General features: G+C 35.3%; 1 protein-coding gene across 1 annotated transcript; it reads right to left on the reverse strand.

Moving 5' to 3' along the window:
- Window positions 1–6,366: 6,366 nt before the first annotated feature.
- On the reverse strand, window positions 6,367–7,709 carry LOC130805598 (uncharacterized). The gene is made up of 3 exons (XM_057670380.1): window positions 7,063–7,709; window positions 6,839–6,975; window positions 6,367–6,785 (listed from the first exon to the last, which is right to left on the reverse strand). Exons 1-3 carry the CDS (start codon window positions 7,707–7,709, stop codon window positions 6,367–6,369), a joined length of 1,203 nt encoding a protein of 400 aa, XP_057526363.1.
- Between the last annotated feature and the right edge of the window lie 6,869 nt (window positions 7,710–14,578).

Here is a 14,578-nt window from a genome sequence, read left to right on the forward strand (position 1 = left end):
TGATCATTTAGATACTGAAGAAGTATGGACTACCAGGAAGAGTTTTAAGAGTGGCATGTTTAATCGACATCCTCGTAGATCAATGATCTTAGAAGTATAGGTGAACTACCTAAATATAAACTTACTATACGATACCTGAATTGCAAACTAAGTTTGCATCCCCATTTGTTAAACGACACACCATTTTGCCTCATGCCTTCTAAGGAAACAGAATTCTGCAACTTAACAAATTTAGAATTTGAATATCATTTGCTTGCATGATAAATTAGTAACATAATAAAATATATTCTTACTAATTCATGTTGAGAAGCTTGTTTAGCAACTTGCACTGGCGTTAAGTTAAACAATCTCATTCTTCATTGTATGCATCGCTTGCATAAGTTCCATTATGTGTTGAGATTCATTTTGATATTGAATGTTGTGTAGGTCTACTTTAGCATACACTCTAGGGCCATATTCTATAACCCTTCCCTTGGTTAATTCTCTTATCAACTTCTTATAAGCGAAATGCTCAACATTTGTGGTTGATTCCTAGAAAACAACTTCTGAGTGGCCTGTAATTTGTTTTTAACAATATCCAATGTCAAGCCCCAATGTCACAAAAAACATAAAATATATTTATCATATACTTTTTTAAGTATTTATCAATTACAAATTATATATCAAAATATTTCAAGTACCACGAATTATTGGGTGAACGTGTATCTTTTTTAAATTTTTTATAAACTATTTAATATCCCCGTCTCACGATTATGCTACTTAACCTAAAACAAAAATTCCAAGAGTGAAAACAAAAATTATAGTTATACCATAATAATTACAAAGTATAATCAGTTTATAACTCATAAATTTATCGCGTGTAACTGCATATGTGATAGAGCCACAAGTATGAGCATGCAACTTCATTTCTTTAGTGCTTTTTCCAAGTTTAGATTATTTCTATCAACAAATGTATATATTTAAGCTCATTGTACAACAAATGTATAAATGTCTTTAGAAAAGGTACATCAAAATTGGTACCTTGAATTTATCTAAAACACAAGTCGAAAAATTCATCGAAAAATAGTTGGTGAAACAAAGTAAACCATGCATATTAGTTCAAAAAATGTAACTAACCTGAATGAAGGTGATGATTTTTTTTTTTTTTTTTTTAAATATTAATGAAATAAGCGCTAATCCTTATAATTTATTAGACATAAGGTTGAACCCCTAGAAAAAATACAAAAGAAAACAATTGAAAATGCATCCAGCCTTTTTCAGTGGTTGCAACAACTTGTTCAAGGGAACCATGATCTTACTTGTAGCATCGAAATAAAGCAGTTTTTTACTTATAATTTCCCTTTTGCTATTTTGACACTCCTTCTCTATCTGCAATACGTATTTAAGTCATGTGATTACACTAAAGATATGAATGAATTATTAACATGTTAATTAAAGGAGAAATAGATCTATCACTAAGACATCTTCATCATCATTTAATACCATCTGGAATAGACACAAGAGAAGGATTAAAGTGTAGTTCATGCTCACTGCCTTCAGCAATAATATGTTCATCATCATCATTAAAAACGTCTTCTTCATTGTCAAAGTTTTAAGCATTTTGAGGTGCTCCTACTTTATTTCGTAAAGTTTTCATGTACTCTTCATACGTACATCTAGGCCTAAACATGGCTAAATATGTGTAGGCTAAATAATATTTTAATAATGCAAACAATATATGACATAGTCATAATAAAGAAAGAAATCTTTGAAATATTATTTAAATAATATTACATTATAAAAAAAAGTCAAAGTCAAACACAATAAAGTTTTATATTAGCACAAATATAAACTCAAACCTTATTCTTTTATTACATGATTATTCACCAATGAAAGGTGTACACTAAGGGTATAACTCATAATCTTCGCTTACTAATCCTAACTTCTATAGTCTCTTGGTTTGACTCGAATTATATGCTCTCATCCCTTATCTTTTGCATCTTCAACATAAAAGACTTATTGCGCCTTAAATGATAAAATGAATGGATCATCTTATAAATGGAATCCTTCATGTATCTGGTGTGCAATTTTATAAGAGTAAAACCTCCTATATCCAACTTCAATCCTCTAGAGTTTACATATACCTAATCACAATGAAATAGTACCACCTTATTAAAAGAAAAATAATCCAGCTCAATTATAACATTTATCTTTCCATAATATGTCATGCCTTTTGCATCCACTATCACACTAAAAATTTGAGTTTTCTTTGATTTATCTCTCCTTTGAGTATGAAAACAATAACCATTGTTAATAAAGAAATTTATCCTCTTTACAATTGCATTCGGACTACGCCCTAAAGCCCTTATTATACTTATATCAAATGTGTGATCATCAAGCTTAGACACCTGGATTGTTCATTAATGACATATGGTTAGAAGAAAGCATACATTCCCTAGCCTAATATGTTAGCTTGGAAAACATATGGTTACCAAGTTATATAATGAGGCATGTGTTACACACCTATGACAATGACTAATGTTATTAACGTGGAGAAGTACATATCAATGAGCATGTTGAAGGCTTAGCCTTTCAGTCGACCAGCATTACTAAATAAATAAAGATCATCATCGATTAGAGTATCATCATTTCTCTTAGGTCGATTGAAGACAATTTCCACTCCATTAAAGTTTTTTGAACAAAATGTTATATATTCTTGAGCAATATATCCTTTTTCCATTGATCCCTTTGGCAATGCTTGATTACATATTTTGCCTTACAAAGATGACAAATACCTACATTAACCATATAAGCAAGTCAACTTGAATTTTTTTACAAAACTACTAAACATCAAATTATATTAACCATTAGAATAAATGCTAAACTTTTAATAGAATACATCCATCTTTACATAATTGGTCCTCCAACCTTTGGTTCTTCAATTAAAAGTACAATTAGATGAACCAGAATGGTAAAAGAAGCTCACCAGAAATACCTTCCCTATTTGACACAATCATCACCACATTATTTCCAATTTCATCCAACTTCTCCATTGACAACTTCCTTAAAAAACCATGATAAAATAGATTTAATATCTAGAATATCGATATCTTTTGTAGCCCTTAAGATAATATGAAGCAAATCTTGCATTAATATATGACAATCACGGGTTTTCATGCTGAACAACTTACGCTCCTTCAAATTAACACAATGAGAGATATTGCTTGCATACCCATCTATATCCTTGATATGCTTTAATATTCTTAAAACTTGCATTTTTTTCTTCAGATGACATTGTGTAAGAAGCATTAAGAAGTTGGAATTTACCATTAGGCAATGCAATGGAATGAAGCTTAGGCCTAATTTTCATAACTTCAAGGTCTTTGTGTGTCATGATTGTTTTTTGATTTTCCCTTTTGGTTCAAAAAAGTCTGTGCACCTATTTTAAGTCTATTTAATGCAGCTAGCCACACCGTAATTTATACTCTTGGGGTAGGGGCAAAGTTTTGCCAAATGAAGGAAGTTACATAGGGCAGTAAAATATGGCTACTAATGAATGAAGATTTTGATATAACTCTTAACGGAGAAAAGACCATTTGAGGACCATAACCATGAGTTGTGGTAAGCATGACGCCATTGTGATCGTTTGGAATGAATCATCACCAACAAATCACTTTCATCCCTTTTTCCCAAGAATATAAATTTCTCCTCCAGTAAAGGTCCTAAACCCATAATCCCTCTTACTAGTATCCCACGTCATTTATAAAACTTCTGTGTTGTTTTGAAGCCATGAAGAATCAAGGAATTGTTAGTTTTAGTGGATTAGAGCCACACCAAGTGTCCAACCAGAACTGGACAGTAGAGTCGCCACCAATTTTGATACTAATGCCATCTTCAATCCCTTTCTCATTCTTTCAAATTTCCTCATCCTGTTTCAACAAGAGCGCCCACACCTGATTTTTCCTCTTTGAAATTTTCTGTAGAAGCTCTCAAACCTTTCGTTTTATGAGAAAATCTTACAATATTTTTCCATAGTTAAAGAGTAAGGATGAGGTTTTTAAGTAGTATGTTACTAATTCCAAGGCTACCAAGTTCCATAGGGAGTTCACCATGGTCACAATTGACTGTGCAAATCTTTGTTTTTCTTCATTTACTCCCCAAAAGAATCTCCTTAGTATAGATATAATTCTATTTGCAACTGATTTAGGCGTCCTAAGCATAATCATGTAATAAATTGGAATGCTATTGGATACACTCTTAATAAGTGTTAGCCAACCTGCCTTTAAGAGGGATTTTGCCTTCTATTGTGTTAACCTTGACTTTATTTTCAGAATCATTGGCTCCTATGTTTTATATTTGCTCATGTTTGCACCCAATGGCAGTTTAAGGTACATTGTAGGACATTTACACAAGTTGCTCCCTATTTTCTTTTGCCAAAGCCTCTGCCCACCACCCTTTATCTTTCTTATTCCAAGTAATTATTCTTGAATTAGAATAGTTGAGCTTCAACCCTAGCAAGATGCTAAAGATATCTAGCATTTCAAAGTATTGATAACTACCTCCACCTTTTTTGGAACAAAGATTGTCGATGTTTTATGAGTACAATATAATATACTTCTAGTGGGATATATTCAGGGAAATTTCATTTAAATGTCACTATTGTAAATTGGTAATGGTAAATATAGTGGATTTAATGACGTTTATTAAACTCTATAGCAACATAATAAAAGAATCATACTATAGCTTTTCACGACATTAAATCTAGTGACATTTCTCGTAAACGCCACTATAAACTATAGTGACAATTAGATATTTCACTAAAGGTTCAATAAAGTGTTACTAAATCATTTTATATTGGAATGCAAAATAAAATCTAACAATTATTACATTAAAAGTATAAATTAGTCACTTTTTTTTCAATGTCACTAAATATATGCCACTAAAACTTAATTTTGTTGTAGTGTATTTGGACTTTGTCAACTCCAATGCATACAGGTTCAATCACATCCAGTTTAGCTACATTTTTAATCATGTTCACAATAGCCTTATTAACTGTAACACCCCGGCCCCTCAGACCGCCGGTGACTACCCATAGAGACTGTAGACTCATCCCACAGACCAACACAAGTCTTTTTAGCGCACTTTTGCCTCATTCACGCGCACCCAAGAAAACTTCCTAGGAGGTCACCAATCCTAAGATTGCTCCCTACCAAGTATGCTTAACTATAGAGTTCTTAGCAAATATGCTCCTTAGAAAAGAAGATGCACCTTGTTGATGTAAGTAATATATCAATCATTTTTCAAGCTAAATTCAGGATATTACACTAACAAGGATAAAAAAATATGGGGACTACGAATCACCTAGTCTAAGGCCTTTCTCCATTTTGATTAGTTGCAATGGTCATCCATTAACCAGAATAGATAAGGAGGGTGTTGTGATACCCTCATCATTTTTGAAAATTTGAAAAAAATAAAATTATTTAACAACTTTATTCCAAAAATAAGTTTCGTGAAAACTTTATTCTCAAAATAAGCGTCCATACATCCAAACCTAGGTTTGGTATAATGTCGCTGTTACTAACAGCGAATTAAAAAAAATAATAATAAAATAAAATTAGTAAAGTCGCTGTTAGTAACAGCAACTTAATGCGTTTTAAGTTTCCAGTTCTCCTTCTTCTTCGTCATTTCAGTTACTTCCTCATTCCAACCTACGAGATTAAGGAGTTGACCAGTTAACCTTAAAGTCTTTGTTACTAGCAGCGACTTAAAGCTTTACTAATTTTTTTTTATTACGCTGTTAGTAACAGCGACATTACACCAAGCCTAGGTTTGAATGTACGGACGCTTATTTTGGGAATAAAATTTTCACGAAACTTATCTTTTGAATAAAGTTGTTAAATAATCTTATTTTTTTCAAATTTTCTTCATTTTTTCCATTTAGAGCATCCTTACTCATGACCCAAAAAAAAGGTCATCTTACTATTTCACAATTTTTCTCTCTCCTAAAATTTTATCTTTCAACCTAATTTTATTAACAATGACCTCTTTTAAAAGGTTATCATTCTCTCTTTCTTACTTTTTTTCTACCCCACCATAATTTCTCTCCCTTAATTTATCTAACATTTATCTTTATTTTTTTATAATAATATTTTCATGTACAAAGTTAATATAATTTTTTATTTGATTAAAATAGATCTACTATTTTATAATTAAAAAAAATATTCTTTTAATAAAAATAATATTTTTTTAATAAATATAAATATAAATATAATTTTTAATAAATATTTTTTAATATTTAAGAAAAATTCGTTAATTTCAAATAAATATTACAATGCACATACATAAAATAAATACAAAAATTAAAAAACTAAAATTTTAAATGATACATTAATTGCGGTTCTCTCCAAACTTTTGCCAGATATTTTCAACCAAGTCATCTTTTAAGGATAAATGTGTTTGTCGATCTTCAACATCATCCTTATTTGCCAAGTATCGATTGATATCAACAATTCTATATGTGTAATACTCAAAGTCATCATTTAATCCACTTGTGCCTTCTGATTGACCTTTTGGGCGATCTCCCATGAACTCTCTACCATCAACATAGTGTGTATATGTATCTCTTTCATCTTCCACTATCATATTATGCATAATTATACAAGAAGTAATTATATCAGAGAGTCGTTCTTCATCCCAAGCAAGTGAGGGCTTTCTAATTATTGCAAATCGAGCTTGCAACACCCCAAATGCTCGCTCCACATCCTTTCTTGCTGCTTCTTGATGTTGGGCAAATAACCTTGCTTTTGCTGTTTGCGGTTCAGAATAGATTGAATAAAAGTATCCCATTTAGGATAAATGCCATCAGTGAGATAGTAAGCCATGCCGTATTGATTTCCATTCACCGTAAAATTGACAGGTGGTGCCCTTCCTTCAAACAAATCAACTAAAAGAGGTGATCGATATAGCACGTTGAGATCATTATATGAACCTGGCATCCTAAAAAAGGCATGCCATATCCATAGGTCATGATCGGCGACAGCTTCAAGAATTAATGTTGCAACACCAGCTCAGCCTTGATATTGCCCTTTCCATGCTGCTGGGCAATTCTTCCACTCCCAATGCATGCAATCAACACTACCAATCATGCCAGGGAATCCTCGTTCTTCACTAAAGGCTAATAATCTCGTCAAATCTTGTGGTGTTGGTTTTCTCAAATAATGTTGCCCAAATTGGTTGATTATTCCCTTTGTGAAATGAGTGAGTGCTTTTCGTGTTGTGCTTTCGCTAATTTGGAGGTACTCATCAACTTGATCAGTAGCCACCCCGTATGCTAGCATACGAAGAGCTGCAGTACACTTTTGTAAAGCACTTAGACCTTTTCTACCAGTTGCATCAATGTTGGTAGTGAACCATGGATCGTTGTTGGAGACAGCTTCCATTATCCGTAAAAATACATGTTTCCTCATCCTAAACCTACATCGAAACAATCGAGAAGAATATGTAGGATTTTCAGCAAAATAATCATTAAATAGTTGGGAATGACCTTTTGAATGGTCTCTTTGAATTCGACATTTTTTTTTTGTTCTCACCCTTGGTTGCAGTGTTGAAACAATGGGAGGAATTGCGTATTGAAAGGCATAATCAACCATATTATGTATTAGTTCATTTTCTTCATTAGAAGATGAAGAACTTGAAGTGGATGAGGCAAAATTGAACTTAGAAAAGGTCATTTTGAAGTTATACATCCAATTGAGCTAGTGTAACGGCCCGGTTTAAGTGACCCGGAAAATCATATGAAAACATGATCCCGGTTCACAAACGGACACAAATGAATTTTTTTTTTTCACTCGGATCGTCAACGTTCCAACGGTAAAGGAATATGGTCAACGCAAGAAACAACGCCAAAAAAAGAAAACAAGTCAGCGGAAGTCTTTACATACAACTCGAGAGCCTACCGGCCTCTAGACTAGCTAAAAAGTTGTACGAAATAAAAAGAAAAACGTCATAAACTTTCGTTACATAAACTGAGTTATTTCGACTCATAAACTTATTACAAAATATATCTTAGTCTTGATGGTTACGGGTTCTAAGCTGAGTCCTCACTCCAGCCCCCACCTGCAATCAACCTACTGCACGTCGTATGACAACACGTAGCAGGTTCCAAAGAACAACCAATACACGTCAGAGACTTCATACATATGTCAAACAGGTTGAATACAAGCATTATGTTTATCCTAGCATGCAAAGGCTCTAATATATATTCATTATTCAATATTTACAATCTTGTAACGTTGCCCGTCCTGTTCGGGTCGTTCAAGTATAAACCATTTATTTTTTTTTTTTAGATAATTCCAACTTGTAACGTTGCCCGTCCTGTTCGGGTCGTTCAAGTATAAAATCAAATATTTTTGGTGGAATATACTTGGGAGAGCTAATCCCAAGGCAACCACCGACCTAAGACGTTGCCCGTCCTGTTCGGGTCGCCAAAGGCTAAAGTATGCATACCCCCATGGTAACCGTAATGATCCAAAACTGCCATGGGAACAATAATTATAATATTCCAAACCAATCGTTAACCCCCTTTGGGTAACATAACCAAGCGTCAACCCCTTTGGGCGACAAACACATAAATTCTCAATTTTCACTTAATTATTTCATATTATTTGAGGTGTCTAATCCTTATGTGATTTACAATGCCTCGATTAGAAATGAAACAACATTACTTGCACAACCATATAAACAGTATGGTCTAAGCGTGTACCTTAAACGCTGCAAACACACGTTGCTCAAGCATAATAGGAATTTCGCATAACGATCATATATTAGATCGTGTTTACACATTTAATCCACTCCATACCATTAAGATATCACTAAGACTTGATAATTTTAAATGTTTTCATCCAATTTCCAATGATTCCAAAAATTAATTTCTGACCAGAAACTTTATTGGCCATTTCAGACAGTTTAGAAAATTCAAATGAAAAATCCGACTTCGCCGTTGCGTTCGGAATGCGTCAATTACCTTGGGTACCAAATTTCATAATTTCTAACATCCCTTTACTATTTTCAATTATTTTATTTAACTAGTTTTTTTATAAAAAAAAAACACATCGGATACATAAACCAACAACGGAAACGACTAACGTTTTCCGAATCGGCACCAATACCGAGACAGCAGCTGCTGTCCGGAACTCTCACTACATTATTATTGTTGCTATTATTATTTTATATATATTCATACACAAAAAACCCATCATCAAAGCATAAGAGTCATCAAAATAAAAAGAATAGGCCCATTCATAAGATCTTTAAGAGACTTAAAATTCCATAAATTATAATAATTAAATAAATACTTAATTCTCTTAACAAATTAAAATTTTGTAGAGAATCATAAAACAAAAATCATCCTTCTTGATTCAAGACATATATATATAAATACACAATCCCTCAAGCAAATCCAATTTTGCTAAAGGATTTATAACTTCATAGAGGACTACACTACTTGATCCATACCATTTAAATTCCTTTAGTTAGTTAGAGAAATGTAAATCATAAAAGAAATTTATTTAAATATCAATATTAACTTAATTCTTTTAACAAATTAAACTTTGCTAAAGAATATAAATCAGAAACATAACTCAATCCTTTTAACAAAATTGAAGTTTATTAAAGGATTAGTAGAGAAAATCATATATAAAAGAAAATATATTCAATCTTCCTAAAAGTCATAGAATATCATCATACATAAAATATATTTCACCTTAGAAATCTTATGAATAAAATTTATAAATAACAATTCAACTAAACTTACCCCTTGAACAAAAGATTGAATTGAACAACAAAGGTTTTTTTTTTCTTCTTGAGAATGTCGAAACAAATGGGACAAAGGAGAAAATTTTTTTTCAGAAATTTTGTGGCTGCTGGGAAAAAAAAATGGAGTGATTATGTGAGACTTAAGAATTAATAATGGGCAAATTAAAACAAAACATAATTGTGCTATAAATCCCACTTATGAGAGGAGTTACAAAACTCCTCCCATTCCTTACACTCCACCGGTTGCCCCTTCCATTCCCTCCTTAATATTTTTTTTCAATTTAATTAATTAATTGATTAATTATTATATTATTGTCACAACAGAAAAGAAACGTCACGCGATAAAACTCGTTACCGTTAAAATTAAACCTACTTTATTACTTATAATTAACTATATAAAGTAGCATAATTTAATATTACTTATTTATTTTATTTTGTTATACTTTATTTCATTATATTTTACTTATTTCTAGACCCGATAAATTACGGGGTGTTACAGACTACCCCCCTTAAAAGAAGTTACGTCCTCGTAACTTGTATGGCAACGGAAAACATAGAACACACATGTTATCATAACTCAACATCATAACTCAACATTTGCAAAACAAAACTACCAATCAAAGATTTAACACTCCTCGCGCGAAATTCTTATTGCCCTATACCCCCCTTAAGAAGTTACGTCCCCGTAACGCTACTAACTTGGAAAAGGTGAGGGTACTTTTCCCGCATGGAGTCTTCAGTTTCCCATGTGGCCGTTTCGCGCTCGTGATTTGACCACAGGACCTTTACCATAGGTATATCCTTCCGTCGAGTACTACGGACCTTCTTGTCCAAGATTTGAACCGGTTGCTCAGGGTAAGACAAGGATGCATCCAATTCTAAGGGTTCAGGATCTAATACATGAGTGGCTGCGGCATGATACCGCTTTAACTGAGACACATGGAATACATCATGTACCTTCTCTAAAGAGTTTGGAAGGGCTAACCGATAAGCCACTTTACCCACGCATTCCAAAATTTGGTATGGTCCTATAAATCGAGGGCTCAACTTTCAATGAGCACCAAAACGTACTACTCCGCGCATGGGTGACACGCGAAGTAATACCTGTTCTCCCACGGTGAACTCTTCTGGCCGTCGCTTCAAATCAGCGTAAGACTTTTGGCGATCCTGTGCCGCTTTCAAATAATCCCTTATAATTTTTACCTTCTCAGTAATCTGAAACAACAATTCAGGTCCCAAGGTTACCGCTTCGGTGAAATCGTCCCAATAAACCGGGCTATGACAACGACGTCCATACAAAGCCTCGAATGGAGCCATTTGTATAGATGCCTGATAACTGTTGTTGTAAGACCCTTGCCACTCCATGGCAATAGCGCGCAACATATCTTCCAATATCTAATTTGTTCGTTCTGTCTGTCCATCCGTCTGCGGATGAAACGACGTACTATAAAGCAACGTAGTACCCATTGCCTGTTGCAAGGTTTGCCAAAACTGTGACAGATACCGTGTGTCTCTATCGGACACAATAGTACGAGGCACACCGTGGAATCGCACGACATACTTAATGTAAGCTCGAGCCAATTGTTCCATTTCCCAACGACAGTTCATAGGGATGAAACGTGCTGATTTAGTCAAACGATCAACTATAACCCATAACGCATCATTACCTGCTTTCGTTCGAGGTAAACCCACAACGAAATCCATAGAGATATCATCCCACTTCCATACCGGTATCTCTAACAGTTGTAATAACCCTCCTGGCCTCTTATGCTCACTTTTAACCTTCTGACAGATCAGGCAGCGTGAGACATATTCTGCAATATCCTTCTTCATCCCAGACCAACAAAACATTAACTTAAGATCTTGGTACATCTTGTCACCACCCGGATGGACTGAAAATTTTGTAAAATGCGCTTCATCCAGGATACGTTCCTTCAAAGATTCCTCCCCCGTCGGTAAACACCAACGACCTTTGAACCTCAAGCTTCCATCTTCATGGACAAGGAATCCCTCTGCTGTTCCTACCCGTGCCTGCTCCTTTAACTTCAAAAGTTTCGGGTCTTTACCCTGGGAATTCAAAATTTCTTCAAAGAACGAAGGTCGAATAGCCAAGGCATTCAGACATCCCTGTAGTTCACCTTTACGTACCACTTCCAAGTTCAGTCTAGCAAAATCTCGAAGCAACTCTTCAACTCCGTCCAAGGCAGACAGCGAGTGATTAGACTTCCTACTCAAAGCATCGGCCACCAAGTTCGCTCGTCCCTCATGATATATGAACTCCAGGTCATAATCTGTCATCAACTCTAACCACCGACGTTGTCGCATGTTTAAGTCAGGTTGTGTATAGAGATATTTCAGACTCTGATGATCAGTGTAGATCCTACACTTAACGCCATACAAGTAATGCCGCCATATCTTGAGAGCGAATACTATAGCGGCTAACTCCAGATCATGGGTCGGATAATTAACTTCATGTACTTTCAGTTGTTATGATGCGTAAGCAATCACCTTACGGTCCTGCATCAGAACACAACCCAACCCTTTCTTCGATGCATCACCGTATACAGTGTATTCCAACTTAGGGTCAGGTAGAGTAAGAACAGGGGCCATAGTTAACTTTTCCTTCAAAGTCATGAAGGCCTGTTCGCATTCATCAGTCCATTCGAACTTCTTCTCTTTCTTCATTAACGAAGTCATGGGCCGAGCAATACGCGAGAAATCCTTAACAAAACGACGGTAATACCCGGCCAAGCCTAAGAAACTTCGTACCTCGGTGACGTTCTTGGGTGACGACCAACTTCGAATTGCCTCCACCTTCACCGGATCCACCAAAATAACTTCCTTAGAAACAAAATGACCCAAAAATGATACCTTTTCCAACCAGAATTCACACTTTGACAATTTTGCGTACAACTTGTTTTCTCGCAGGGTTTGCAGGACAAATCGTAGATGTTTTTGATGTTCATCTCAGTCCTTCGAATAGACCAATATGACATCAATAAAGATAACGACGAATTTATCCAGGTACGCACTAAACACTTGGTTCATTAAGCACATGAATGCAGCTGGAGCATTTGTCAACCCAAACGGCATCACGGTGAACTCATAATGTCCATAACGTGTTCTGAAAGCGGTTTTATGTATATCCCCTTCAGCTATTCTTAGCTGATGATAACCCGATCTTAAGTCAATCTTTGAAAAGATCCCGACTCCTCTCAATTGATCAAATAAGTCATCTATCCGGGGCAACGAGTATTTATTCTTAACTGTTACCTTGTTTAACTCTCTGTAGTCAATGCATAACCTCAAACTACCATCTTTTTTTCTCACAAACAGAACTGGAGCGCCCCAAGGTGAAACACTAGGTCGAATATAACCCTTATCCAGCAATTCTTCAAGCTGGGACTTTAATTCCTCCATCTCCTTCGGAGCCATACGATAAGGGGCCTTAGAAATAGGTCTAGTCCCCGGTACCAAGTCAAGCGTGAAGTCAATTTCCCGTTGAGGTGGCATTCCGGGAATCTCGTCAGGAAAATCATCCAAAAATTCATTCACTACTGCAATATCCTTAGGTTCCACCTCTTTCTTTCCCCCCTGGCTGATATGACATAAGTACAAAGGGTGTCCTTGCCTCACAAGCCTTTGCAACTCTAAGGTCAACACCAAATTCGTCCTGGGCCCCTTGGGAAACTTCCTATATCTAACGCTTTCCCCTCATGGTCCTTCCAACAAAACTCTCTGCTCTCTGCATTCAATAGTGGCCTTATACCTTCCTAGCCAATCCATCCCCAAAATTACCTTTAAACCTTCCATGTCTAACACATACAAGTCACTAGGAAAGACAACTTTTCCTATCCTTAAGGGTACATCCATATACAGTTTTTCACAACTGTACAATTGTCTCGATGGAACAGCCACCGTATAAGAAACTTTTTCAAAGGTTACCAAATTCAATTCGTTTACTTTACTCTTTGCAAGAAATGAACATGTAGCTCCCGAATCAAATAATACATTCACAGCTATAGAATGAATGGCGAACGTACCTGTAACCACATCCGTTGCCTGGTCAGCTTCTCCTGCACTGACCGCAGATACCCTTCCACTCGCCGGCTGTACATTATTTCCTCCCACTTGATTTCCCCGCGATGCATTTCTGACCCTTCAACCCGGTTTCCATCTACCCGGCCTTGTCCCCCATAAAAAGGTCGCTGGAACCTCTGACCAGCATTACCACGATTTCCATTCCCGTACTGATGGCTGGCTTGACTACCGGCGTTGTTTAAATTATGTTGCCGGTGTTGTCCACTCGGATGTTGACTTCTACTCCCTTTCTTTATGTAGAATTCAAACTCTCTATGTCCCCTTTTGTGGCAAAAGTTACACTCGATCAAATTCCCGTCACAATCTGTAGAAATACTAATGGATGATCGAATGCAACAAGAGGGGGGGGTGAATTGTTGTGTAGTAGGTTTAAGATTTTTGCCTCTAATTTTTTGCGGAATTATATTAAGTAAAGGACAAAAACTTAAACTTAAAAACGAAAAGAAAAATAATAAAGGAGACAAGGATTTTTACGTGGAAACCTTCTTGGCCTAATAAGAAGGAAAAACCACGACCCCCCGGGATTTCAAAATTCTCACTATGTTAAGGCAATTAGTTACAATTACACAAAACAATGTTTGCTTCACTTGAAGCTTCTCAATTCTCTAAATGCTTTACTCAAAGCTTCTCTACTTAGGCCTACTTCTCTTCTCTTCTCTTCTCTCCTTCTCTTTCTCTTCTCACG

This window comes from Amaranthus tricolor, chromosome 2 (assembly GCF_026212465.1).
Source record: "Amaranthus tricolor cultivar Red isolate AtriRed21 chromosome 2, ASM2621246v1, whole genome shotgun sequence".
In the NCBI taxonomy this organism is placed as follows: domain Eukaryota; kingdom Viridiplantae; phylum Streptophyta; class Magnoliopsida; order Caryophyllales; family Amaranthaceae; genus Amaranthus; species Amaranthus tricolor.